This window comes from Adiantum capillus-veneris, chromosome 26 (assembly GCF_014529385.1).
Source record: "Adiantum capillus-veneris isolate H3 chromosome 26, ASM1452938v2, whole genome shotgun sequence".
Lineage (NCBI taxonomy): Eukaryota > Viridiplantae > Streptophyta > Polypodiopsida > Polypodiales > Pteridaceae > Adiantum > Adiantum capillus-veneris.
Genome location: NC_140956.1, coordinates 120,795,684 through 120,820,629, shown reverse-complemented (window position 1 = coordinate 120,820,629; position 24,946 = coordinate 120,795,684). Strand labels below are relative to the sequence as shown.

Below are 24,946 nucleotides of genomic sequence, written 5' to 3'. Positions count from 1 at the left end.
TGTCTGTTAACCTGGGGAAAACCAAGGTTATGATGTTAAACACCACTCCACGATGGGTCAGGAGGTCAACACCCACATTTACATATGGCCAAGAGACGGTGGAGTATACAGATGCATACATCTATCTTGGGGTAGTCTTCAGTGGACCGGTGTTTTCATTCAGGAGAGTAGAGACTAGATTGATGAGAGCTTATGTAGCCTTGGGAGGATTGGAGGGGATGTGTTCGCAGGTTCAATTTCAGGAAGGTCGATGGATTTTTGACACTCTAGTGGCTTCAACTATGCTTTACGGAGTTCAGATTTGGGGACCCTCAGTGGACCATCATGGCAGATCTGGTAGTACTGATGGATGCAGATGTATGGAGAGGCCTTCAATCTCAATGATCTCTCGCATGATTCGGGCTAAGGCCTCAGTGCCACATGAGATTATTCAAGCCGAGCTAGCTGCCCCCCCTCTCGTGGTCAAGGCACTTACTAGATGAATATCCTTCATGCATAGTTTATAGGACCTCCCCAAAGACAGATATGCTCAGCTAGCCCTTGAGTCATCCCGACAGCGAGCGCTACATGGTGATACAACATGCTGGTATGGGCAGATGACATCATGGTTCCAGTCACCTGGTTTCAGCATGGATAGACTGCCTCCGTTCTAGTACTCCTTGGATGCACCCTCCCTATCTCTCACATGGACATAGATCACTAGACTCATACGTCAGGATCTGATTCAGCTAGATACCAGGAGCACATGGATACAACTGACAGAGGAGTTGGGCACGGAGATCTCTTTCTATAGAGAGCATCTTCTCCAACTAACAGAGGATGGATATCTGATGAGAACGTCCTATATGGACACTCATTTATCCCATGGGATGGGAGACGATGTGCACTGGTCAAATGCGCACATCATCACATCAGTTAGAGATTGAGATTGACAGATTTAGGAGAGTACCGAGGCCAGGAATTACCAGTTGTGTCCTATAGAATCAGAGGCAGTTATATCACATCCATCATTATCCGGTGTACTATGAGATACGGGGCGGGGCCGCTTTCATTGTCTATTTAAAGTGGGCTTTGGACTGTTGGTTAGAGTCATGAGATATCAGGATTGGAGATGCCTCGGGTTGTTTTTGCTAGAGTTATGCAGACACTCGGAGAGTCTCTTGAGGAGATCAGGTAGTGGGAGACATTCACAGAGGGAGATCACGGACTTCTTTAGAGCAGGGACTCGGCAGTCAGATGAGCAGACGTCAGAGCCCACCCATACCAGAGGTATATTAGTTGACAGAGCCATTGAGCTTGGGAGAGCTAGATGCCCACGTCTACGAGGGTGATCACGACACCGACGGAGGCTCCATAAGAGGATCATGACTATTCTAGCACGACATGGGAGACGCCCGTATGACTATTTACAGAGACAAACATTGACGATGCTCTTCAGTGACCGATGCAATTCTTTCTCGGACAATGCCCAATGTCGGGCATCCTCGGGCATTGATGATGATTTTAGTTTTTAGTTTTTATCACTTTACTTCATTTTTATTTTGTACCCAGACATTGTATTAGATCCACCAAGATTGTATCAGTTTGGTCTCATAGGTCATTTTAGCCTTTTGAAGACATTTAATATAACATTTGATTTCAGTCTCTCTCTCTCTCTCTCTCTCTCTCTCTAGATTACGTTGATAGAGCTCTTTTTCTTTCTTTCTTTCTAGTTTCGTTCGCCTCTTTGTTCCCTTCCTCTACCACTTAGAGCAAAGGAACATTTTTAAACAAGCAAGCAAGCAAGTAAAGAAAATAGAGAAAGTGTGGGACATGTATTTGGTGGAATTAATTATCTGCTGTGTTCCTCAAGATAAAAAATTTGAGTCTTTTTGCGCATTCTGATGATTTAGCAAGGGATAAGCTTACGCAGAAGGCGTGATTGGATACGCAGGGAAGGCCCGGGCTTTGGTGGAAGTAGGAAAAATGATCAAGAAACATATAGCAGCAGGCCTGCTTGAGGAGAAGCTTTCTTGAAGACTTTGAAGACCTGATTCTGTCTTTAGGTGGTGAGAGCACCAAAATTAGAGACTTGGACGTGGGCTACACATGACTTGTGCATAGGCTATCAATGATGAGGTTATTGATCCCTGAAAAGCAATGAAGCAAGGTTTACATACACCCAGCATTCATTTCCAAATCTTTTTCAAGGAAAAAGTTTTCTGACAGTTTGTATGCTTAAGCTAGCTGGGAATGGCAGTTTGAGATGATTTTAAATGAGTTTAGGATGTTTGCAATGTGGCCTTTAGCTGATAACGGTTGGTTTGTTGGCTTTAGTCTTTGGATGGGGTAGTAGGAATTGGTCTTCTGTTTCCTCATGTTTAACTTTCAGTTGAATTTCATACTGGCCTTTTTTATTGGTTTAGCACTTTCAAGGACTCTTGGGCATCAGTTTTGCAAGTCTTGGCTGAGTACTTGTGAGCTCATGAAACTCTAATGAAACTTGTTTAGTTTTTGAAGCCGTACATAAAGAATTTGTGGTATTTTGCAGTTCATATTTACAGAGGGGAGATTGGACTTTGAAAAGCTCAAGGAACTTGTCCATGTGGTTGGCAAGCACAGGCTTGTGATTGATCTAAGTTGCAGAAGAATTGTATGGCTTTCTAATGCTGGATTTTTAGACGCTTTTAATTGTTGTAGTTGATGGGTACACCTAATGCATGCGACTGGTAGGTTTCTTGTAGTTTTAGGTGTGCGTCATGGAAGAAGAAGCTGATTGTTTATTGTGATTCTTTCTTCAATGGTGCACATGGATGCATGAGTGCAGTATTATGTCTTCTTGCACCTTTTAGATCATTTTTATGATTATTGGAGGTAACACCTCCTGTTGATGTTGTATCATAAATGCAGCTTTTACTGCGTGCATCTCGTCCCATCTTATTTGAAAATGTTGATGTTGAAAATAAATGTCTCTTCCTAAGTTTTGCCATAGCGCCAGAATCCTTACTTCGCTCAATACTATCAACTTTTCCAAAAGCAAGAGGATTTCTTCCTTTTGCAAAAACTGGCAGCTTTGAAGCAAATTTCTAATGGATACTTTGAAAAATACTTAATAGAATTTCAAATCCCGTCTTATTCAATCCAGTTAGGGAAAGCATATACAGGGCTCTCAAAATTGCAGCGATGAGAAGTGTGCATTATGAATATTGGGCAGCAGTATGAGGAATATTAATTAAAAAATTGCAAGATCCTGTGGAAGAAGGATGGGATTGTCAGAAATAGGTAAGGTCGCATGGATGACTTTCAAACATTATGTTCTTCCTTTTACCTTTGGTAGTCATTGATTTCTTGCTGGTTTCTATAAAGATAAAAGCCGGTTAATCAAATCTTGGAACTCAAACTTAGTGGTGTGAGTGGCTTTAAGCTACATAAGTAGAAGCAGTTTCTTGAGTGTTCAGTAGGTGTTATCTTGGACAAATTGGAGGGTCTTTGGGTTGGCCAAGATGAAGTGTTTGGTATCCCTTCAGATGTATATAGATTGCATATTGCAGTTTGTAGGATCGATATGATTCTAGGGAGCTTATTTAGGATTTCAATATCAAAGGCTTGCCTTCATGTTTGAGTGGCTGATAGTCAATTCTTGGAAGGATATCTAAAGTTTCCTTGCTACTATATCGAGGAAAACATGGATTCTACAATGAAATTATGAACAACGAAGGTTAACACTATCCACATTCAAATAATGTGTGTAAAGTGTGATAAGTGCCATGATGTTTAAAACATGCATGCTATAATTTACAAGTCTTTTTGTGTTTTACTTAGGTTGACTCCCTTTTATTACAAAGTTTGTACATAAGGTCATAAGTGGTCAATGTATCTTGCCTAACAGAAGGAGCAGAAGAAGTTTTACCAACTTGCGAAGTCTTGCTGAGTGGCCTATTTCAAAGAGGAGTTCCCACCAACTTATGGGACCCCGTCCAATGGGGCCCAAGTGGCACAAGACGTTAAAATAAAAGGATGCACACCACAAATCACGTGGAGCATGATGACGTGGCAGCAAAACAGACTTCAGCCAATTGGGCTACTGACGTGGCTGCTATACGGGCTTCCGCGAATTGCGCTGTTGATGTGGCAGATGTACAAATTTTTGTAATTTGCGGTGACAGCGTTTAGCGTCAGCTTATGGGACCAGATGCTTTTAGAACTTGAAGCTTTTCATGACCAAGGGCCATGAAAAGCAGTTACATGAAGGCCAAGGGCCTTCAAATATGAGCCAAGGGCTCTTTCTTTGGCACGCTCCCGCATGGAGGTACAGAGGATGGAGTACCGGCGTTGTACTGAGTTCAAGCAATATAAAGAAATACCGAAAGGGGTGCCGGCGTTTGGGGCTAGTCCTCTCTTGTGGTGGAACTCCGCCACTCCCCATCTCATGTGTCGTGCATCTCTTTCACTTCGGTTGTTATTTGAAGTGCTTAAAGTTGTTCAATCTGATCTGAGCTTTAGGAGTGTGCTTTTCTGAAAGCATACCGGTCGTACCAAGAGCAGGTAGAGCAAGATGGCGCTTCCAAGTTCCACAGGGAATTTCATAAAAAAATCTTTGTGTCCCTACCTCGGACATAATGGCCACTCCCACCCTTAGTTCATTGCGCATCGGGTGTGCTCCCGTCTTCATTGCTCTATCTTAGAGGGCATAAGCCATGGAAATTACTCAAAAGAATCAAGGATCTATCAAGCCCGCGTCTTTCTCAGAGGCAGTGCCGTGAAGTGGTGGACGTCTATAGCTACCAAGCCGCACACTCCAAGGACATGGCAAGCTTTCAAGAAATTTTTTGCTCGAAGCTACATACTTTGTGACATCTTCCTTCGGAATACAGCTTCTGGCAGAGTGGGGTATCCTGAAATGCTTGCCACAAGCACCCTAGCAGATGACAACTTGAAATTTCCGACATCTCTTCTTGAACCGATAACCTTGGAGGCTCAATGTGATTGCTATGTCTTGAGACTACTATCATCGCCATAGGAACACTGTCTGTTCAAGAGCTTATGGACCATGTTGCGGTCAATTACAACCTTATGAAAGAAATCTAACCCTATTTTTGGTGTAGATTTTAGGATGGAAGTCCTGTCGACTTTCGAGCTCGACTAATGTCAAGAATGCTTTGATTTAACAATTTTTTGAGTTTTGTTTGAGAACTTGTTTGGAATTTGTTTGAGATGGATGATATCTGTTTTAAACCTAGCTTGGTGCCAATTTCAATGGTTTGACTCTGGTTTTAATAATGGTTTCAATGATTGGTGATTTACTCTTGGGAGGAGTACTGAAGAAAGTTGATGTTTGAGAATGCTGCACATACTCATGGTCCATACCCTTGTGGTTATTTGGGAGAGGGGGAGTATTGAATGTTTGGAAGTGATATTTTTACTGATGGCTTGGACCCTTGTGGTTATTTACGGGGGGAGTATTGTTGTTGTTACTTGTGGCCTTGACCCTTGTGGTTATTTGCGGGGCGAGTATTAAGAAGTCTGAGCAGTGATTACTCTCAACACCTCCAAACGACGCAGGATGTGGTATGGGGAGTGTTTAGTTGTAAAAGGAATCTATATCTCATGGCGTGGACTTTTTTGGGTTATTTGCGGGAGGAATGATGAGGGAGTCGTTGAACAACACATGGGCCGGACCAAGATGGTTATTTGCGGGGGGAGTGCTCATTGGCGGCTATATCTTTCTATGTCTTGTAACATGCATATGTGAGCATTTATGTTGCATTGTGATGTGCCAACTATTGAAAATATTCCTAATTGGGTGAGATTTCCGGGTATGTAATTTTAGTAGATCAAGACACTTGTTGGGAGATCAGCGCGGTCTGGGTGTGATGACTAATTTTGCTTCGCCGGAATATCAAGAGCTCCGATCTGGAATGAGAATATACTCCTTATTGGATGAGATTTTTCTGGGAAGCCAACGACCTAGGATATCAAAAGCTCCAATTTGGAATGAGAAAATTGATTATCCCTCGGAATGTCCCTCAGAATGATCCTCTGAAATTTTGAGCTAAGTTGAGTTGTTTTGCAGATATGTTGTAATCGCGGATGATTAATTTCTTTCAAGAAGGGGGGATATCACAAGCTGCTGACGTGTCAAGCCACTGAAGAATGGAGCCAACCTCTATATCCTGGCCGAGGGACCTAAAACCTAAGAGAAGCATCAGAAGAAGTTTTACCAACTTGCAAAGCCTTGCCAAGTGGCCTATATTTAAAGAGTTCCCACCAACTTATGGGACCCCGTCCGATGGGGTCCAAGTGGCACAAGACGTTAAAATAAAAGGACACACACATACAAATCGCGTGGGACATGATGACATGGCAGCAATACGGACTTCCACGAATTGCGCTACCGACGTGGCAGTTGTAGGGACTTCCGCGAATTGTGCTGTTGATGTGGCAGGTGTACGGATTTTTGTAATTCGTGCTGATAGCTTTTAGCGTCAGCTTTTGGGAAGAGATGCTTTTAGAACTTTTGAAGCTTTCATGGCCAAGGGCCTTCAAATATGAGCCAAGGGCTCATTCTTTGGCACGCTCCCACATGGAGGTGCAAAGGATGGAGTACCGGTGTTGTACTAAGTTCAAGCAATATAATGAAATATCGAAAGGGGCGCCAATGTTTGGGGCCAGTGCTCTCTCGGGGTGGAACTCCACTCCCTATCTCATGTGTCGTGCATCTCTTTCAGTTTAATTGTGATTTGAAGTGCTTAAAGTTGTTCTGCATGTTTTTTTTCATTGGCACGTGGTGCTTGCCCCCGTTACAGCGCGGGCTGGGACGGGCGAGGGCAACACGGCAACGGGGAAACAAAGGGGGGGGGGGATGATGCAAGCAATGGCAGGTGGGTGCAAATAGCCATGAGCTCTACACACATTCCCAACCTGCTTTACACACATTCCCAGCTTGCTGAACTTATCTAGGTACAATTTGGGGAATGCGAAATTGAGTCAGCTACATAGGGTCATTTGCGTCCGAGAGGAGAAATCATCGTCAACTATGGGAGATGGTCTTTGGGCATACAACCAACGGCCAAGGTAGGGGCATATAACCCATGGATAGCCAAACTTTTGCACTATAAGGAGTATGTGTGCTAATCTTGTAATTATGTGAAAGAAACTAGAGAAGTCTTTGATTGATTGATAGAATGTTACAATAGGCTCCTTATATAGGAGATGAAAAGACACAAATGAAAAGGCATGTCTTATCAATGTAGAGACACATCCCTAGACCAAATAGTCTTGCTGTAGGCAAACAATTGCAACTAGTTGATGAAGGATGACAATCGATCGGTGAAGGGAGGAAGCTAACCTTGAGGCTTTTGGTGAAGGGGCATGTCTCTTTGGTGAAGGCTCGTAACCCGTCGAGAGCAAAGGTCCGCATGGCTGGTCATTTTGTGCATTTGCATTATTGAATTACGAAGTTATGTGATAATAGTATAGCCACGAAATCGTGATGGTGTGCATCAGCCACTCAGCAGGTAGACTCTCCTAAGTGCCCTGCTGAATAGATGAGCAAGAAAAGGAGCTAGTTAGTTAGTGAATCAACGGAGGTGAGATGCGCACCCTGTACGCCCTGTTTATGCGTCTCAAGTGGATGCCTAGTGAATGCCCATTGTGATCCTAGTGCCCATTGTGTAAGCAGGCCACTTGCCCCTTGTCGCGAATGTGAGCAGGCCCAGCCCCTGGTCACGACACTGGTCGCTTGCCCTACTGGGCTGGTCCTACTTGAGCTACAACCCACATGGGCTGTGGGCTATCGTGCCACCGGTTGGGGCTGCCCACTCTCTCTCTCTCTCTCTCTCTCTCTCTCTCTCTCTATATATATATATATATATATATATATATAGATATATATATATATATAGATATATATACATACATTGGCTATCAGAACACCATGGCCACATGAATGACACTGTGAACTTGTGAATTTCCAGAAGCGGTTTCTCTGTCAGGTCCTCACCTACACGCACCATGGGACCAGAACCAACACAGCAAACAACCCCCCTGAAGCCGGACATCATGGAAGGGAATACTCCACCATGCTCACTACAAGATATATGGGGACTCATCTCCTCGATGCATACCACCATAATGAAGCAGAGCGATGAAATCAAAAACCTAGCTCTAAAAAACCAAGAATTGGAACACAAGCTCCAAATGCAAGACCTACGAGTCCGTCATCAAGAGGAGAAGATGCAGGAGCTCCAGGGTGCTCTTGATAAGCAAGTGGCTACAATGCAAGACAAGCTCGCCTCACACGATGAAAAGATTGCGCAGATGAATGTATCCGAAAATGTGGGCTCTTGGAAAGATGTATTGAAAAACACACCAATGCCTCAGACTTCCCCAATGAACAGAGACATGTATGCTAATGAGGATGAAAAAGAATACACCGAACAAGAGAAAAGAAAAATGAACATCGTGATACGGGGCATCCCCGAATCCGACAACGAGAAGGTCATTACCTTGAACACCGACATCACGGAAATGATCTCTGCTAACTTCGGAATGCATGATGTGGTGGCATATGGAGCACATCGAGTAGGCAAGAAGAAACCCGAAGCAAATCGGGCAATCGTATGCACACTTCTGGATGCCCACAAGAGGGCTATTATCCTCGAAAATGCCCGCATCTACCTAAAGGATAGCTCACTATACATTAGTGAAGATAGAACGCCGAACCAACAAAAGGCCAGACATGAAGCATACGAAGCTCGCATAAACAAAAAAACAGCCCAAGCGGACACGAAAGGGGACAAAGATGAAACAAAATGACAATGCGAGACCCATGGGTTCACGGAACTTCACGTGACAAGTTGGAATTGCAGAGGCTTCCCGTGGCATAAAGGAGAAGGATTAACGGAAGTCCTACCAGAAGTCGACATTCTCTTTTATTGGAAACATGGAACACGATGCATGTAGAATACCACACATTGAAGGATATGTCACACACTCCCTACGGATGCCATGTACAAAAATGAGGGGACAAGGAGGAGTCGCGGTGATATACCGAGAGGAACTTAGAAAAATGATCACAATTTGCAAGACAGATGCTCATAACCGGTACATATGGATCAAGTTTGACACAAAACCTAAACCTATGTTCATTGCCGGGTGCTACATCCCCCATAGAGAGTCACCATTCTATGGTGCCTTCAATGTAGAGAAGAATTACCCTTTTGAGGATTTGTATGCCGATACCCATGCCTATGCACAAGAAGGGATGATTATGCTTACTAGGGACATGAATGCCCGCATAGCACATGCGCAAATGCAAATGGTGGATCTCATGACACCTCCAATGCTTGAACATAATGAGATACTAGATCCCACATGGGAGAGATGTTCGAAAGATCTCATTACAAACCCGCAAGGTATTCCATTGCTCAGTATCATGACATCCTTACAACTAATCGCCGTCAATGGAACAAGTAAGTTTGAAAAATCGGGAGAATGCACATGCTACACGGCCAACAAAGGCATGAGTGTTATTGATTATGTATTGATTGCATATGAAGCATGCCATATTGTAAGTAATTTTACAATTGGGAAGAGGTCACCCAATTCGGACCACACCCCAATCCATGTATGGCTACAAGTTCCCACTCAAAAAACACAAAGATAGCCCCATGCTCGATCATGGACATACAAAATGCAAGTGGACAAGAAAAGAATGTATGCAGAACATCTAGACAATGCACTTGCTCATATACCCATGCCATCACACATTGAACAAGCATGGCCAATTTTCAAACAAGCTCTATGTGACGCCGTGGAACAAACAATGGGAAAAACGCATCGGCGAGGAAATCATGTTAAAGGGCTACTGCATAACCCATGGTTTGATGAAGAGTGTAAGTATGTAAAAAAACAATTGCGGGCACTGTCAACGACGAACACGGAATGGGAAACTCTATCAAAAGACTACAAAATCTCAAGAGGCTGAAAAGAAGAAACTATGAGCTACGCACGGAGACATAAGCCATAGCCAACTTCAAGAAAAATCCCAAAAAAGAATGGCTGAAAATAAAAGGACGAAGACATGATATTATGGGGGACATAAGCCCAGATGACATGTACATGTATGTGGAACAACTATATGTACATAATAATGCGGAAGAAATGCCACACATGCAAACCGATTTCCATGCCCAAGACCACTTTAAAAAAGGCATACAGAAACTTGGAAATAGAAAAGCTACGGACATACTACACTTGAACTCAGAAATGCTTAAATGGTCAGGTATGAGAGCCAGAGAGTGGATACATAGAATGCTAAACCAAGCCATTGTTCAAGGGCTGCCCGAGGATTGGCAAAAAAATTGGATCAAAGCACTTTACAAAAAAGGGGATGTAAATCGGCCTACCAACTACCGTACCATTATGGTAGGATCTTGCATGGCAAAGCTTTTGGGAAGCATCTTAGACCAAAGCATAAGCACATGGGTGGAGACAAATGGAAAACGAGCAAAAGAACAAGCAGGTTTCCGACCAAAACATAGCACCATTGATCACCTTGTTTCACTCAGGGTATTAATGGAAGAGAGTCGGCTAAAGGGAAAAATATTATACTATTGCTTTGTAGATTTCACCAAAGCCTTTGATACGGTCCCGAGAATGGGTATATGGAAAAGGATGGAATGCATAGAAGTACCGATGCATCTCAGGAGTGCGGTAGCACATCTCTATGACAGAGTCATATGTCAACTAAAAACGCACGAAGGGCTGTCCAAAGCTTCCTCAAGCAACATGGGGGTCAAACAAGGATGCCCTCTCTCCCCTACTCTTTTTGGACTGTGCATTGATGAAATAGAAAGCTTCCTCCCTCAACTAGAAGGGGATGAACCAGCCATCGGGATGCTTACACTTCTCATGCTCATCTATGCAGACGATGTGGCTCTTTTCACCCATGACATTACAGCTCTACAAAAATTGGTCGATGCTTTACATGCTTTTTGTGAAAATGTGGGTCTATCAATCAATGTAGACAAAACAAAGTTCATGATTGTAAAGACTCGTAAGATGGATATCCACGCCCCCCTCATGTATCAAGGGAAACAAATTGAGAAAGTCGACGTTTTCAAGTACTTGGGGATTGACATTCCGTGCAACTATGCTTGGGGACCCTCATGTATCAAGGGAAACAAATTGAGAAAGTCGACGTTTTCAAGTACTTGGGGATTGACATTCCGTGCAACTATGCTTGGGGACAATGCGCACATACTAGAATTGACATCGGCCATGCCAAGTACTATCAATTTGAAAACATGTGCACACAAGGGAGCATAAAAAGATGGGAGTTAAAACGACCATTTTTGAGACATGCGTGGTGCAAGCCATCCTCTACAGAGTGGAAATCTGGGGAGCAAGCATTTCAGCCCACACATGGAATGAAATTGGAAAAATTCAGAAAAAGTTTCTATGTAGACACATGGGGGTCAAAAGGACGACACCATACTCTGTGCTACTCTTGGAGACAAGCAAAAGACCACTAGAAATGAAAGCATTGAAAAGAATGTACACGTATATCATGAAGGTCAAAGCGATGCCTACTACTCGAATCCCCCACATTGCATGGGAAACGGATGTGCGCCACAAAAGACAAAGAAAAGCAAATCTCTGTCATCGAGCCTCATACAAGACATTAAGAATGGTTCGCTAAATGGAATGTAGAGGCATATGTGGACATGCTTATTGAGGAGGGCAGGGAGGGAGAACACATGCTGAATTTTGACATTGCATTACTAAATAGCCTCCACACCAAGTGGAAGACAGCGCAACACCGCTCGAAATTTGAATACTACTGCAAGCATGTCAATACAAAGTATTGGGCAGGCTATAGAACAAACCCAATGGAAGCCCAGGCCCACATACGAACACCCATGCCCCACATGGCACGAAGAGCCATTTCTTTGATGCGCACAAGGTCACATATGCTCAAAATAGAAACAGAGGGCTGGCTGAAAATTGATGCTTCTAAACGGATATGCACATCATGTACAGTGCAAGCTCCGGAAGATGAAGCACATGTGACATTGGAATGCCCAGAATATGCTCACATCCGGGCTAATTTTCAACCACTCCTAAGCGGTTGTTCTACCTTTGCGGATCTATTATCCAAGACAGACCCCTCCCCTACAGCTCTCGGAACATACCTGACCTGCATACTTGAGCATCAAAAGACACTTATAGGAACACAAAAAGAGAACAACACACACCATACACCCCCGTGAGGGGAGACTATGTATCACTTTGAGGTCCCATGGGTCATTTCTGGCCCCCCGTGGACGTTAATACCAAATCTCTCTCTCTCTCTCTCTCTCTCTCTCTCTCTCTCTCTCTCTCTCTCTCGCATTCTCTCCCTCATTGTATGCTTCCACATCGTCAACTGTGACAGAGCCATGCAATCAGCTGCTCACCAGTGCTGTAGGTATTAGATAGCTACCTTCACCATCAGTGGGGTAAAGTAGCGAGCCGTGGTAGGTTTGGGCTCCTTAACTTTGGTATCGGTGGCTGCTGTGGCACATGGTATAGCTCTCAGCATATGTGTGCCAATGGGTTGTCAATGCGTGTCGGTGTCTGTGGCTCTCTAAAGCTCCTCTATAAGATAGGGCTGTCTTTGCAAAAAAAGAAATGGAATATTTTAAAAATCAGCAGCTTCATTACATTGTTTGTGTTGCTCATGAAAAAGTGCTGAACTGTCTTCAGTATCAAACCTGATTGTAACTGATTTTTTGGTTTGCATGTTTGCTATTTGCATAAATATGTATGTTTTGACTGTGGTGCATGTCCCTATGCAATGGTTATGATTACTTTTCCAATAGGAGTATTTCAAAGTCGTTCCTAGTTAAAACTTTCAACGAACTTTATTGATGGTGAACCTTTTGTAGAGCACGGGTGGTGAGTATGCTGTTGTTACACACCGGTGGCAGAAATTTACAGATTTAACAATATCCAAGCATACATTGGGAATCCTTTCTGAATATGCAGACGAATTTCTTGTACATGGTGTTGATGTTGAAGGAAAAAGGTAGAGACTGTATTTGTCTTTCAGTTTTTTGTTCACTTGTCTCTCGTCTTTACATATTCAAAGTGTGCTGTTTACTGCACTTTAGACTCGGTGTGGATGAGGAGCTGGTTTCTTTGCTTGGACAATGGTCATCTGTAAGTTCCATTGTTTGTTAAATCTTATGCATTCTTACGTTCCCTTATACAAAGAGATATCAATGGAATGAGGGTTTTTGATGTGTGTGCGTCTTTTTTTTTTTTAGAGAGAGAGAGAGAGAGAGAGAGAGAGAGAGAGAGAGAGAGAGAGAGAGAGAGAGAGAGAGAGAGAGAGAGATAAAATGAGATGAGATGAAATGAAATGTTATATTAACGTCTTCAAAAGGCCAAAATGACCTATGAAACCAGAAAGTTACAATGTGGTGTATCTGATACAAAGTCAGATTAACAAAATAAATTAAACTAGGATAACAAAATATAAATACTGCGGAATCCTAAACTAAGCTGATAGACGTGAAAGGTGAAAGGCGTGAAATGTGTGAACTAAGCAATACAATGTGTAGACAATATGGTAGGGAAGTAGAGATCCATCTTCATAGAGATCCATCTTCATCCGCACTCTGGACGATGAAAAAGTATGGCTCGAATCCTTTGCTGTAGCCTCCTTCGAAACTGTGTAGCTCCTCTTCTCCATCGGGGTCGTCTAGATCTCCCTAGCTCCAATGCTCGGTCTATGAGAATGCCAATAGTGCGGGCAGACCTCTCCATTGTTGGTTGCTCCTCTGTCTGTTCTTCTGGGTGTACAATATCTAGTGTAAAGAAATTTGTGATGTGCTCTGGGGTTGTCTCTCTTCAGCTCTCCTCAGTAAAGTTTCTCTATGCCTGTGTAACGCAAGTAGATATAGCCCAAGACATCTCTGATTCTCATAACTCATGACCCTAGATAGAGGCCCAAAACCTTCTCTGAATAGACAATGAAAACGGCCTCGTATCTCATAGTACACTGTGCAATGACATATGTAATGTACCTCTGTCTCTGGCTCTAGATGGCATAAGCGGCATATCCTACTATCTGCTGGTGTCCCTCTGAATCTGCCAGTCTAAATCTCGAGCTGATGTGAGGACGTGCGTTTGGCCAATGGCACAACGCAAACCATGAGAAAGATGCGTGTCCATAAATCTAGGTCGAATCACAAACCCATCCCCCGTGAGGTGGAGAAGATGCTCTCTATAGAAAGCCATCTTTGTGCCCAACTCCTGTATCAGCTCTATTCATGTCCTCCTCGTGTCCAGCTGGATCAGATCCTGACGAATGAGTCTATTAATCTCTACCCGTGTCAGAGACCTCAAGGGTGCCTGTAGAGAGTAATTAAAAGGAGGCAACCTGTCCATGATGAAACCATGTGTTTGAAACCATGATGCCATCTGTGCATACCAGCATGATGTATCCCCATTAAGAGCTAATTGTCTGGAGGACTCTAGAGCCACCCTGTCATATCTGTCTCTGGTAGTATCCCACAGACTGTGTACAAAGGAGACTCATCTGGTAAGCGCCTCAATCTCCATGGGGGGGGCAACTAATTCCACTCGAATGATATCATGCAGTACGGAAGCCTTGGCTCTAATCAGTCGAGAGATCATAGATACCAAGGGCTTCTCCATACGCCTCCAACCATCCTGGCTTAGAGAAGGTCCCCAAACCTGCACCAATATAACATAGTAGAGGCAACCAAAGTATTAAAGAGCCATAACTTTGTCCTAGGTTCCTAGAACTGAACCTGCGAACACATCCTCTCCATTCCTCCCAGAACCGCACCAGCTCTAGTTAGTCTCTGTTGCTCTTCTCAAAGAAAATCTCGGCCCAGTAAAGACTACCCCCAGGTAAGTGTATGCATCTGTATACTCCACAATCTCCTGACCTTAGTTGAAAGTAGGTACTGATCTCCTGACCCATTGCGGTGTGGTGTTAAACACCATAACCTTGGTTTTACCTAGGTTTAACACACAATCCACTATCCTCTACAAAACTGCATAGTGCATCCAAATGTCGTTGCATACCTTCTGGTGAGTCAGATATCAGCACAATATCATCAGCATATAGCGACAATGGGATCCACGCCCTTCCAGCTGAGCACCCCTGTCACCCTCTCTGTCAATGTAATCAGACACCTCATCAACAAGAGAGAGAGAGAGAGAGAGAGAGAGAGAGAGAGAGAGAGAGAGAGAGAGAGAGAGAGAGAGGGGTGGGACAAACTGGTGAATTTGATACCATGTCTTGGTACAAAAAAGAGATACTAAAATGAATCTAGAAGTGCTACTAGCTGGAACTACGTGGGGTATGTGTGATCATTGGTACAATGGGTGCCCAATACAGAGGGTGATATAATGGGTGATGAATCAATCCTCATCTATACTATGGATGTCAAGATAGTATGGCTTAAATCCTCTATTGTAGTCTCGTCGATGCTGTGAAGCTCCTCTCTTGAATCGTGGGCATCTTTATCTCCCTAGCTCCAATGCTAGGTCAATGAGAGTACTGCAAGTGTGAGCTGAGCTTTGCAGTGGTGGCTGCTCCTCTATTTGTCCAATGTCTGGTGTGAAGAAATCAGTAATCTATCTCTGGGATTGTCTCTCTCCAGATCTCCTTAGTCAACTATCACTGTGTCTATGTAACTCAAGTAGATACAGTCCGCGACAATTGTGGTCCTGATAGCTTATGACTTTGGAGAAGGGTTTGAACAAGGGTCTGAACCCTTCTCTGAATAGAGCGTGGAAGTGACCCCGTATCTCGTAATAAATTGTGCACTGATATATATAATGCATCTCCATCTCTGGCTCCGTATGGCATAGGTGGCATATCCTGCTTGCTGTTGGTATTCCTCTGAATCTACCGGTCTCAATCTCAAGCTGGTGTGACGATGGTCGTATGTGACCAATTGCGTGCCGTAACCCATTGAAGTAGTTGCTCTCTATAGAAAACCATCTCCGTGCCGCACTCCTGTGTCGGTTCTATTAACGTCCTTTTGGTGTCCAACTGGTCAGGTCCTGGCGAATGAGTCTATTAATCTCCACCGTGTAAGAGACAATGATGGTGCATAGGAGTACTGGAAAGGAGGCAAGTTGTCCATGCTGAAGCCATGTATTTGGACCATAATGACATCTGCGCATACCAGCATAATATGTCCCCCTGGAAAGTTAATTGTCTAGAGGACTCAAGGGCCAATCTAGCATATCTATCTTTGGTAGTATCCCATAAGTTGTGCATAAAGGAGATTGATCTTATAAGCGCCTCTATCTCCATAGGGAGGCTACTTACTGCGCTCTAATGATCTCATGTGGCATGGAGGCCTTGTCTCTAATTTGCCGAAAGATCATAGATACCAAGGGCCTCTGTAATATTTTTAGCTAAGGCTACAGATGAATGAAAATGAATTTCTGCACACAGAGCTAATTTATGAATTTATTGGTACCAATTAATAATTTAAAGAAACGGGTAAATTTTCTGGTGCAATTTACTATCTGGAAATTTATCGGTGTCCGGATCGTATGATATGTAGAATAGTAATTGGATGCACTGCAGAACACATCAGAACAAGCACATGAATAAGATGGTGTCCCCACTTTGTTCAAAAAGTCATGATTTAATATTTTTACTGTGGTCGCCCAAGGCAGCCGGACACAATGTAAATACGTCTCGGTGGGAGCAGACAGACTGAGTCGGGAGAGGCATGGAAACAACAAAGTTAAATACTGAAGAAGCCATCGTAAGAAATCAAACCAGAAAGTGAGCTCTCTTTCTCAGCTCTCAGTTCAGCCCTCTTTCTCTCTTCTCAGCGTTTTCATGCTCTGGCTCTCTTGTAGGCTGTGCAGACTCTATAGAGCACGCGGCGAAGGTGAAGGGCAACTATAGGAGCTTTTGTGTGTCCTTGTGGGGAATAGCCGCACTCAAACAAGCGCAATATTGGTTGGCCAACAAATGTTAGCACCGTGATGAACTTCAGAAACAGTTTTCAGCTAAGGTGTTCTCGCTCAGACAATCCCTAAGTGAGCAGTTGACATTAAAGACCGCTCTCGCCACCAAGAAGACCCTAAAACGAAACAGACAGCCGTTCTCCGATACAGGCACGACAAAACCTAGCTAATAGGCTCATGGATACATGCATTTTTATCCATCAGAGTAGTCTTCAAGAAAGAGAACAATGTAAATTGTTCCAGTTCATGTGTTTGCAAAAGTTCAGAATTAATAGAAAATCTCCTTTGGGGGGGGGGGGACTAGCCCATCTTGTGGTCCCTAGTGCCGCCTCTTGCATCAAATTCAGTCCCTGACGTACAAGCCAACACAAGGAAGGAGAAAGGAAAAAGGTAACTATTAAAGGGTTGCGGCAATTTGAATGGGCAGAGTCTTGATCTTGCTTGATCCAGTCTCAACATACAATTTCATCTTGTTGGACACCTCAGAATCTCTTGGTCTCACTACTTAGAGGTTGGGAACTCCAATCAGCTCCGGCTTAGCCTTTGAAGGGTGTTGACCACGAACTCTACTCCTGGATTTTTGTAAAAGAGAGAGATGAATGGTGAAAATGTCTTGTCAAATTTGGATAAAGATCGCCTAACTTTTTTTTATCATTATGAGGATTGGTTTACTAACACTAATCGAAAAGAATTACCTCTTGAGAGAATGGAAGATCATCGTATCGATCTAATTCCGTGTAGCTTACCTCCAAATCAGCCACCTTACAGAGTTAGTCCATTACAACAAGAAGAAATTCTTAAAGAAGTAAATGAACTTCTAGAGAAGGGCCTTGTTCAATGTAGTACTTCTCCTTGTTGTTCACGAGTTTTTCTTGCTCAAAAGAAAGACGACACTATTTGAATGTGCATCTATTATCGTGCTCTAAACGAGATTACGATCAAGAATAAATTTTTCATCGAATTGATGATATCTTAGACAAGCTACAAGGGGGACGGATTTTCAGCCGTAAAGTTCTAAAGAGCTGCTATCATCAAATTCGTATTGCTTCAGAAGACATAGATAAGACATCGTTCCGTACAACCTGTGGATTCTGTGAGTTTTTAATAATGCCTTTCGGCCTTAGTAATGCTCCAACAACTTTCTATCAAATAATGGATCGAATCTGTCGTCCTGATCTCGACATCTATTAGAAATTTTGTTTGACGACATTTTGGTCTTCTCTCACACAGAGGAAGAGCATAAATCACACTTGTAGATTGTGTTCGAAGAATTGTAGCAACATAAACTTCAAGTTAACGCTAAAAAGAGTGAATTCTTCTTGACTGAAATTCACTGTATGCGACACATAGTTTCTCATAATCAAATATGCATGGACCCCACAAAGGTTCAAGCTATTATAAAATGGCCACAGCCTGTTTCGGTCCATGATATCCTAATCTTTCTTGGACTCTGTTCCTACTAGAGACGGTTTATTGGCCATTTCACACGTGCTGCCACACCTCTTCATGATCTCACAAAGAAAAAGATATCCTTTGTTTGGGGGACTAAGCAAAAAAAGCTTTTGAAATCTTAAGTACCTTTTCACCCATGGACCAATCCTCATTGTACCTGATCTGTGAAAACCATTTGAAGTATAGTGTGATACTTCAGGCAATTGCATTAGCTTAGTTCTTAATTAAGAAGGCCACACAATAGCTTATGAAAGTAGACGACTTCGGATTCGGAGTTTTATGCTTCCATCTATGAGAAAGAACTCATGGCAGTTATTCATGCTCTCTCAGTTTGGAAGCATTAACTTAAAAGCAGTTTTTATAACCAAGACAGATCCTCAAAGTTTTCGATATTTTCTCTCCCAATGTAAGTTATCTGAGAAACAGATTCAATGGGCCAAATTTTGTCTCTTATGTTTCACTTCCAAATTCTAGGCACTTCTGGAAGTAAGATCCTCAAAGTTTTCGATATTTTCTCTCCCAATGTAAGTTGTCTGAGAAACAGATGCAATGGGCCAAATTTTGGAAGCATTAACTTAAGTTGTCTGTTTGAAGCATTAACTTAAAAGAAATTTTATAACCAAGACAAATCCTCAAAGTTTTTGATATTTTCTCTCCCAATGTAAGTTGTCTGAGAAACAGATGCGATGGGCCTAATTTTGTCTCTATGTTTCACTTCCAAATTCTAGGCACTTCTGGAAGTAAGAATGTAGTTGCTGATGCTATTTTCAACGGCCCCAAGTAAATGCTATAACGAGCATATACAATCAGGAGCTAGAATATCTACCCGAGATGTATTTTGACAACTCCAACTTAGGTGAAATCTAGCAATAGCTACAAACTGGTACCTGAAATCTTTTCCTACTCTATTAAAGATGAATATCGTTATTTGCATCACTCTTTGTGTGGCACGTCCACTAAGAACAAAGGTGATGAATGAAGCATATGCTTCTCCTTATGCAGGGCATAGAAGTATCATATCATGTCCTTACGTTAGAGAATGTGTACTATGCCAAAGGCTAAGTATGATCTCCATAAAACTCTTGGCTTTCAGTCCCTACCGATACCTCAGGTACCCTGGGAAATATTGCCTTGGATTTTATAAAGGATTTACTTCGAATTCGGAATGGAAGTGATGCAATCTGGACTATTATAGATTTAGTAAGCAGATGCAGCAGGCTCGACAACAGCTAACTAGCATTGAGGAGCGGCGGCATGAGTTTGCCTTCCATCGGCAGGCATCTCAGTGGACCTAGGTGGGTGACAGAGTTATGGGGGAATTCTTTGAGACGGTGAGGCCCCGCCATGCGCACACTAGTGTCAGCCAGTTGAGGAGACCCGACGGGTTAGTTTCTTCAGATCCTGAGGATATGCGTGCAGTTGCTACCGACTTCTACAATGTTTTATTGGCAGTTGAGCCTTAGTCAGAGCGTCAGGCTACATGCAAAGAGCAGGTTCGCGCATAGATGCCTAGCCTTGTCACTGAGGTAGAGTTGCCTCCCCAGCTAGAGGAGCTCCATGAGGCCTTCAGAGCACTCCCCTGAGGTAGTTGTCCAAGGGAGGATGGTTTGACTCCCAACTTCTTTTTGGAGTAATGGGACTTGCTTGATTCGGATCTTTGCAACGCCTTTCAGTACATCTTGCACACTGGAGAGATGCCTGACAACATGAGTGAGGGCTAGATCTACCTTATTCCCAAGAAGGGAGGCTCCTTGGATGAGATTTGGCAGTGACGACCCATCACCTTTCTCAACTCAGCCTACAAAATTCTAGCAAAGGCTTTGAGTTTGATTATTCAACCACTACTTGAGAGCATTATATGTCACAAAGTGATGACATGGCTATGGACAGCAGAAACCCTAATTTCTGCCAAAAACCCTAAAATTCCTGCAAACCCTAATTTTTGCCAAAAACCCTTATTTCCGGAAATCGTTGAGGCTATTATTATTATTTTATTTTTTTTGAAAATGATGAGTGACGCAAATTTTGCTTTTTCTCTACAATACGAGAAAGAGAGAGAGAATACTTTTGCTTTCAAGTTTTGACTCTCTGTGAGAGAGAGAGAGAGCAATTGCTTTTGATTTGAAGCTTTTGGGGCTCTGCTTTTGGGCATCCCTTGTAACCTTTAAATTAGTGGTGAGGTTCCTCACTTCTCAGAGCATCTGGACGCAGAGTCTGAGAGTGAAATCCTAGCCACTCTCTTGTACTTTGATCTGATTAATATAAAAAGAAATACCAAAAGGGGCGCTAGTCTTTGGGGCCAATAACTCTAGGCACGGCACTCCGCCGGGCCAGTGCAAATCTATTGTGATGTGTGAATTGTTTTGAAGTGGTTATTTGGTGCTGTCGCGGTTGATTTTTGACTTGGAGTGTCCAAGTTTGTTACAGTGGTATCAAAGCACGGCCGATTTCTCTTCTATGGGAAATCCGATCCCCAATTTTTTTTTCCGCGGCACCTATGGCTTCACGCAAGGATTAGTCGACTCCCTCTGCATCTGGAGATGCGGGCAGGGATCGCAACGAAGATTCCGGCAGAGAGTATGGCCCGCCTTGGCCTACTCAGGCAGAGCGGCGAGAGATGGAGCGTCGCTAGTTGATCGGCGATGCAACATAGATGATGCTCAATTTTGCCAAGGACCCGAAGATGGCAAAATATATGAACCAGACCTCTTTGGAAGAGGTACAAACGGAGTGGCAGAGAACCACAACACCACTCCCGAAACCCGCTCTCAAGAAACCTTCTGCCTCCAAGAAAATATACGGAGAAGGAACTGGAGAACGTGGTTGATGCATGGATTGCTTAGCTTTTTGACGCGCAAAAGAAAACCAAAAAGCACGGCAAAAAGCAAAAGAAAAGCACTGACTTTCCAGGTTATTTGGGTCGTCAGTCAACTTTTGATAAGGCAAAGAAACAGAAGAAGCGTGTCAAGTTTGAAGGCTTACTCAATTCTTCTTCTTCTTTTGACAGTTCTTCTAGCTCTTCAGACTCGAGCGAAGAAGACAGAAAAAAGCAAAAAGCGAAGCAAGACACAAAGCTTCGAAAAGGGCAAGAAAAAGGCAAAGAAGGCTATATCTCGCCCAGAGATTGACAGTTCTACTACTGAGGACTCGTCTACGGACAGCTCAGATTTTGATGACGAAAAGTTTTATGCGAATAAGAAGAATTTTTACAAAGCTAACCAGTATGACTTTCTCGAAGATAAAAGCAAGAAAGTCCGAGAGTTTAAGGAAGGTGGCCACTCGATCAAGTTTGATACTTTTTCAGGATACTCAGATGCTTCGAAGGCTTTGTCTTTTATACAGCAGTTTGACATCGCTTTCGTGGGAGGACGCTATTTAGAGCACTCCAAGATTCGGAGAGCTGCCTCTTGCTTTAAGAGGAATGCTCGTATTTGGTGGTCCACGCTTCTTTTAAACAAGATTGCGCCAGTTAAATGGATGAAATTTAAGAAGCTTTTTATTTCTTCTTGGTTGACGCAAGAATATGCCATCTTCGGATGACCAAGAAAGACACAATCAATGCTTATTGTGAAAGATTCTGGAGCTCTTTTCTACCCGCCTCTTCATTCAAGAAGATCTCGTTCAGAGAACAGATTGAGCGGTTTACCTTGGGTCTACCTATTGAGATCCGAGATCACTGCTTGGAATAGAAGTCAGCTTCTATTTAGGAGTTGATGAGTCATGCGAAGCGGGGCTTTGCCATTCACTCTGGCAGTTTGACCTACCCCACAGATGAGGCCATGACACAACGAGCCGAACAGACTTCTGGGAATGAAAGTAGAAAGAAAAAGAGCAACCCAGAGAAAAAGGATGCACGACCCAAGCTTACTCCTGAGGAGAGAGCTCGCTTCATCAGAGAGGAGAAGTGCTTTGGATGCGGGGAACATGGACATATCTCCGCGAAGTGTCCTAAAAAGGCTCAGAAAGAACAGAATGATAAAGACGACGACAGGCCTGAGAGTTCGAGAGTAGCTGAGGAACGTGGCAGAAAAGGCAGATAGAAAAGCAGAATTGGTACTACATGGCGTGGGACTTGCACCGAATCAAATGAATGAAGGTACAAACTTTGCCGCTTTTTGGGGCAAAGTGAAGGATCGGGAAGCTCTTTTGAAGGAGCCAAGGCCAAATTCTTTTCACTTGGAATTGGCGGCTCGATTTGGAATTACGCCCGACAGACTTACGCCACAGACGGAGGTAGTTCGACTGGCACCCAGATGGGATGTTGCCATTACACCGAGCATTGCAAACTTCGTTTGCAATGACAAGGGTGTTCAGGGCACGCGAGTGACGTTTTACTAAGGATCCCTTGGTACCACAAGAACTACGCCGTGGTTGACTACCGGGCCGAGAAAGCGACTTTGATAAATGAAGGGCTTAGAGATTGTACTTTATGAACTTCAGTTTCTTACTCATCTTTTGGGAGAGAACTGAACGATGGATAAAGGTTGAATATGTTTTGACCTGATCAAAAGAACGCCAAGATTTTTCTCCACACTCATGCCGATTGCTTTTCAGAGGGCCTGAAGATCAAACTATTGATCTGATACCTGGAAGCACGCCACCGAATCGGCCACCTTATCGTGTGAGCCGAGTACAGAATGAAAAGATTATGAACCCAGTGAAAGACCTCTTGGAAAAGGGTCTTGTCCAGCCTAGTACTTCACCGTATTGCTCTCCAGTGTTGTTGGTTTTGAAGAAAGACGGATCTTGGAGAATGTACATCTATTATAGCACTCTCAACGAAATCACCATCAAGAACAGATTTCCGACCTATAGAATCGATGATATACTCGACAGGTTATAGGGATCCTCGTGCTTTAGCAGGATTGACTTGAAGAGTGGATATCATCAGATCAGGATAGCGCTAGGAGATGTCTACAAGACAGCTTTTCGGACGACTTTTGGGTAATTTGAATTTTTGGTGATGCCTTTTGGCTTAACCAATGCTCCTGCGACATTTAACCGGATGATGGATAGGATTTTTTTTGAGAGTAGAGGCTATTTGTTGGCACTTTCTTTGACGACATCATTGTTTTCTCCAAGAATGAGGCAGAACACAGAGATCATCTGCTTCAAGTCTTTCAGGCATTACGAGATCACAAGTTTGTAATTAATGCAAAGAAAAGTGAATTTTTCCTACCAGAGATACGCTTTTTGGGACATAGTGTGTCAGCAGGCAGGAGTGCAAATGGACCCGGCCAAGATAGAGACTATCCGTGATTGGCCCGATTTGAGGAATGTCCATGAAGTTAGAAGCTTCTTGGGACTGTGTTCGTACTACAGGCGGTGCATACGAAAGTTTGCAGAGGTTGCTTCCCCTTTGCATATCTTGACACAGAAAGGAGTACCTTTCTCGTGGGGACCCACAGAGGTAACTGCCTTTCAGACATTGAAAGAGAAATTGACTACAGGACCAGATTTGACTTTGCCGGACTTGCTGAAGTCATTTGAAGTATTTTGTGATGCTTGTGGTCGTAGTCTGGGTACGGTCTTGATGTAAGAAGGCCATGTCATTGCTTACGAGAGCCGATTGTTCTCTAGGCCGGAGATGACAGCACAGATATATAAGAAAGAGCTTTTGGCAGTGATCCATGCTCTTACTCAGTGGCGGCACTACCTACTCGGAGCGGATTTTACTGTCTTTACAGACCATCAGAGTTTGCGCTACTTCTTGTCACAGAAGCAGCTTTCGGAAAAGCAAATGCGGTGGGCGAACATCTTGTCATGGTTTCACTTCCAGATTGTCCATGAGCAGGGACAGAAGAATGTGGTGGCAGATGCTTTTTCTCGGAAGCTGTTGGATCAGGCTATTTCCGCGATACATCATAGGAGCTTCGAGGATATGGTCGATCAGTATGCCACAGATACAGATTTTGCAGATATTTTCACACGGATACGGGATGGGGAGACAGTAGCTGGATACTCCCTTCGGAAAGGCTACTTGATGAAAAAGACTATGTTGTGCGTTACACAACCGTTGAGGGAAAAGGTTATGACTGAATGTCACTGTCCACCTTTTACGAGTCACCGTGGCATTGCTACCACCATGTAGGGGGTAGCGAAATACTTCTTTGGGCCGAGACTCAAAAAGGATGTGGAAGAGTTTGTGCGCAGTTGCTTAGTATACCAGAAGTCAATTTTGACAGGCATAAGGCACAGGGATTGTTAAAGCCTTCTGGAAAAGTATTGAAATGGATTTCATTTTTGATCTCCCGAGAACACAGAATGATCACGATGATTTTCCGATTACATGGCGCGTCTGAGACGATTGTCTCCGACAGAGACCCTAGATTTATGAGTTTGTTTTGGAAGGCAATTTGGGAGAACTTTGGCACGCAGTTGCAGTTCTCGTCATCGTTCCACTTGCAGATTGACGGGCAATTTGAGATTGCCAATTCAGTGATTTTAGATTTATTGAAGTCTTATATCTCGGATCAGAAGACTCAATGGAAAAGAA

General features: G+C 43.4%; 1 protein-coding gene across 5 annotated transcripts in view; it reads left to right on the top strand.

Moving 5' to 3' along the window:
* APG10 (Aldolase-type TIM barrel family protein) overlaps window positions 1–24,946 on the top strand; it is a 142,770-nt gene that overhangs the window by 89,870 nt on the left and 27,954 nt on the right. For 4 of the 5 annotated variants that reach the window (XM_086501060.1, XM_086501061.1, XM_086501062.1 and 1 more), the window contains 3 exons: window positions 2,531–2,632; window positions 12,912–13,051; window positions 13,137–13,185. In XM_086501060.1, the coding sequence (XP_086357186.1) occupies window positions 2,531–2,632; window positions 12,912–13,051; window positions 13,137–13,185 (291 nt within the window). Of the gene's footprint in view, window positions 1–2,530; window positions 2,633–12,911; window positions 13,052–13,136; window positions 13,207–24,946 lie in introns of those variants that run through there. The other variant, XM_086501064.1, reaches the window with a different exon arrangement.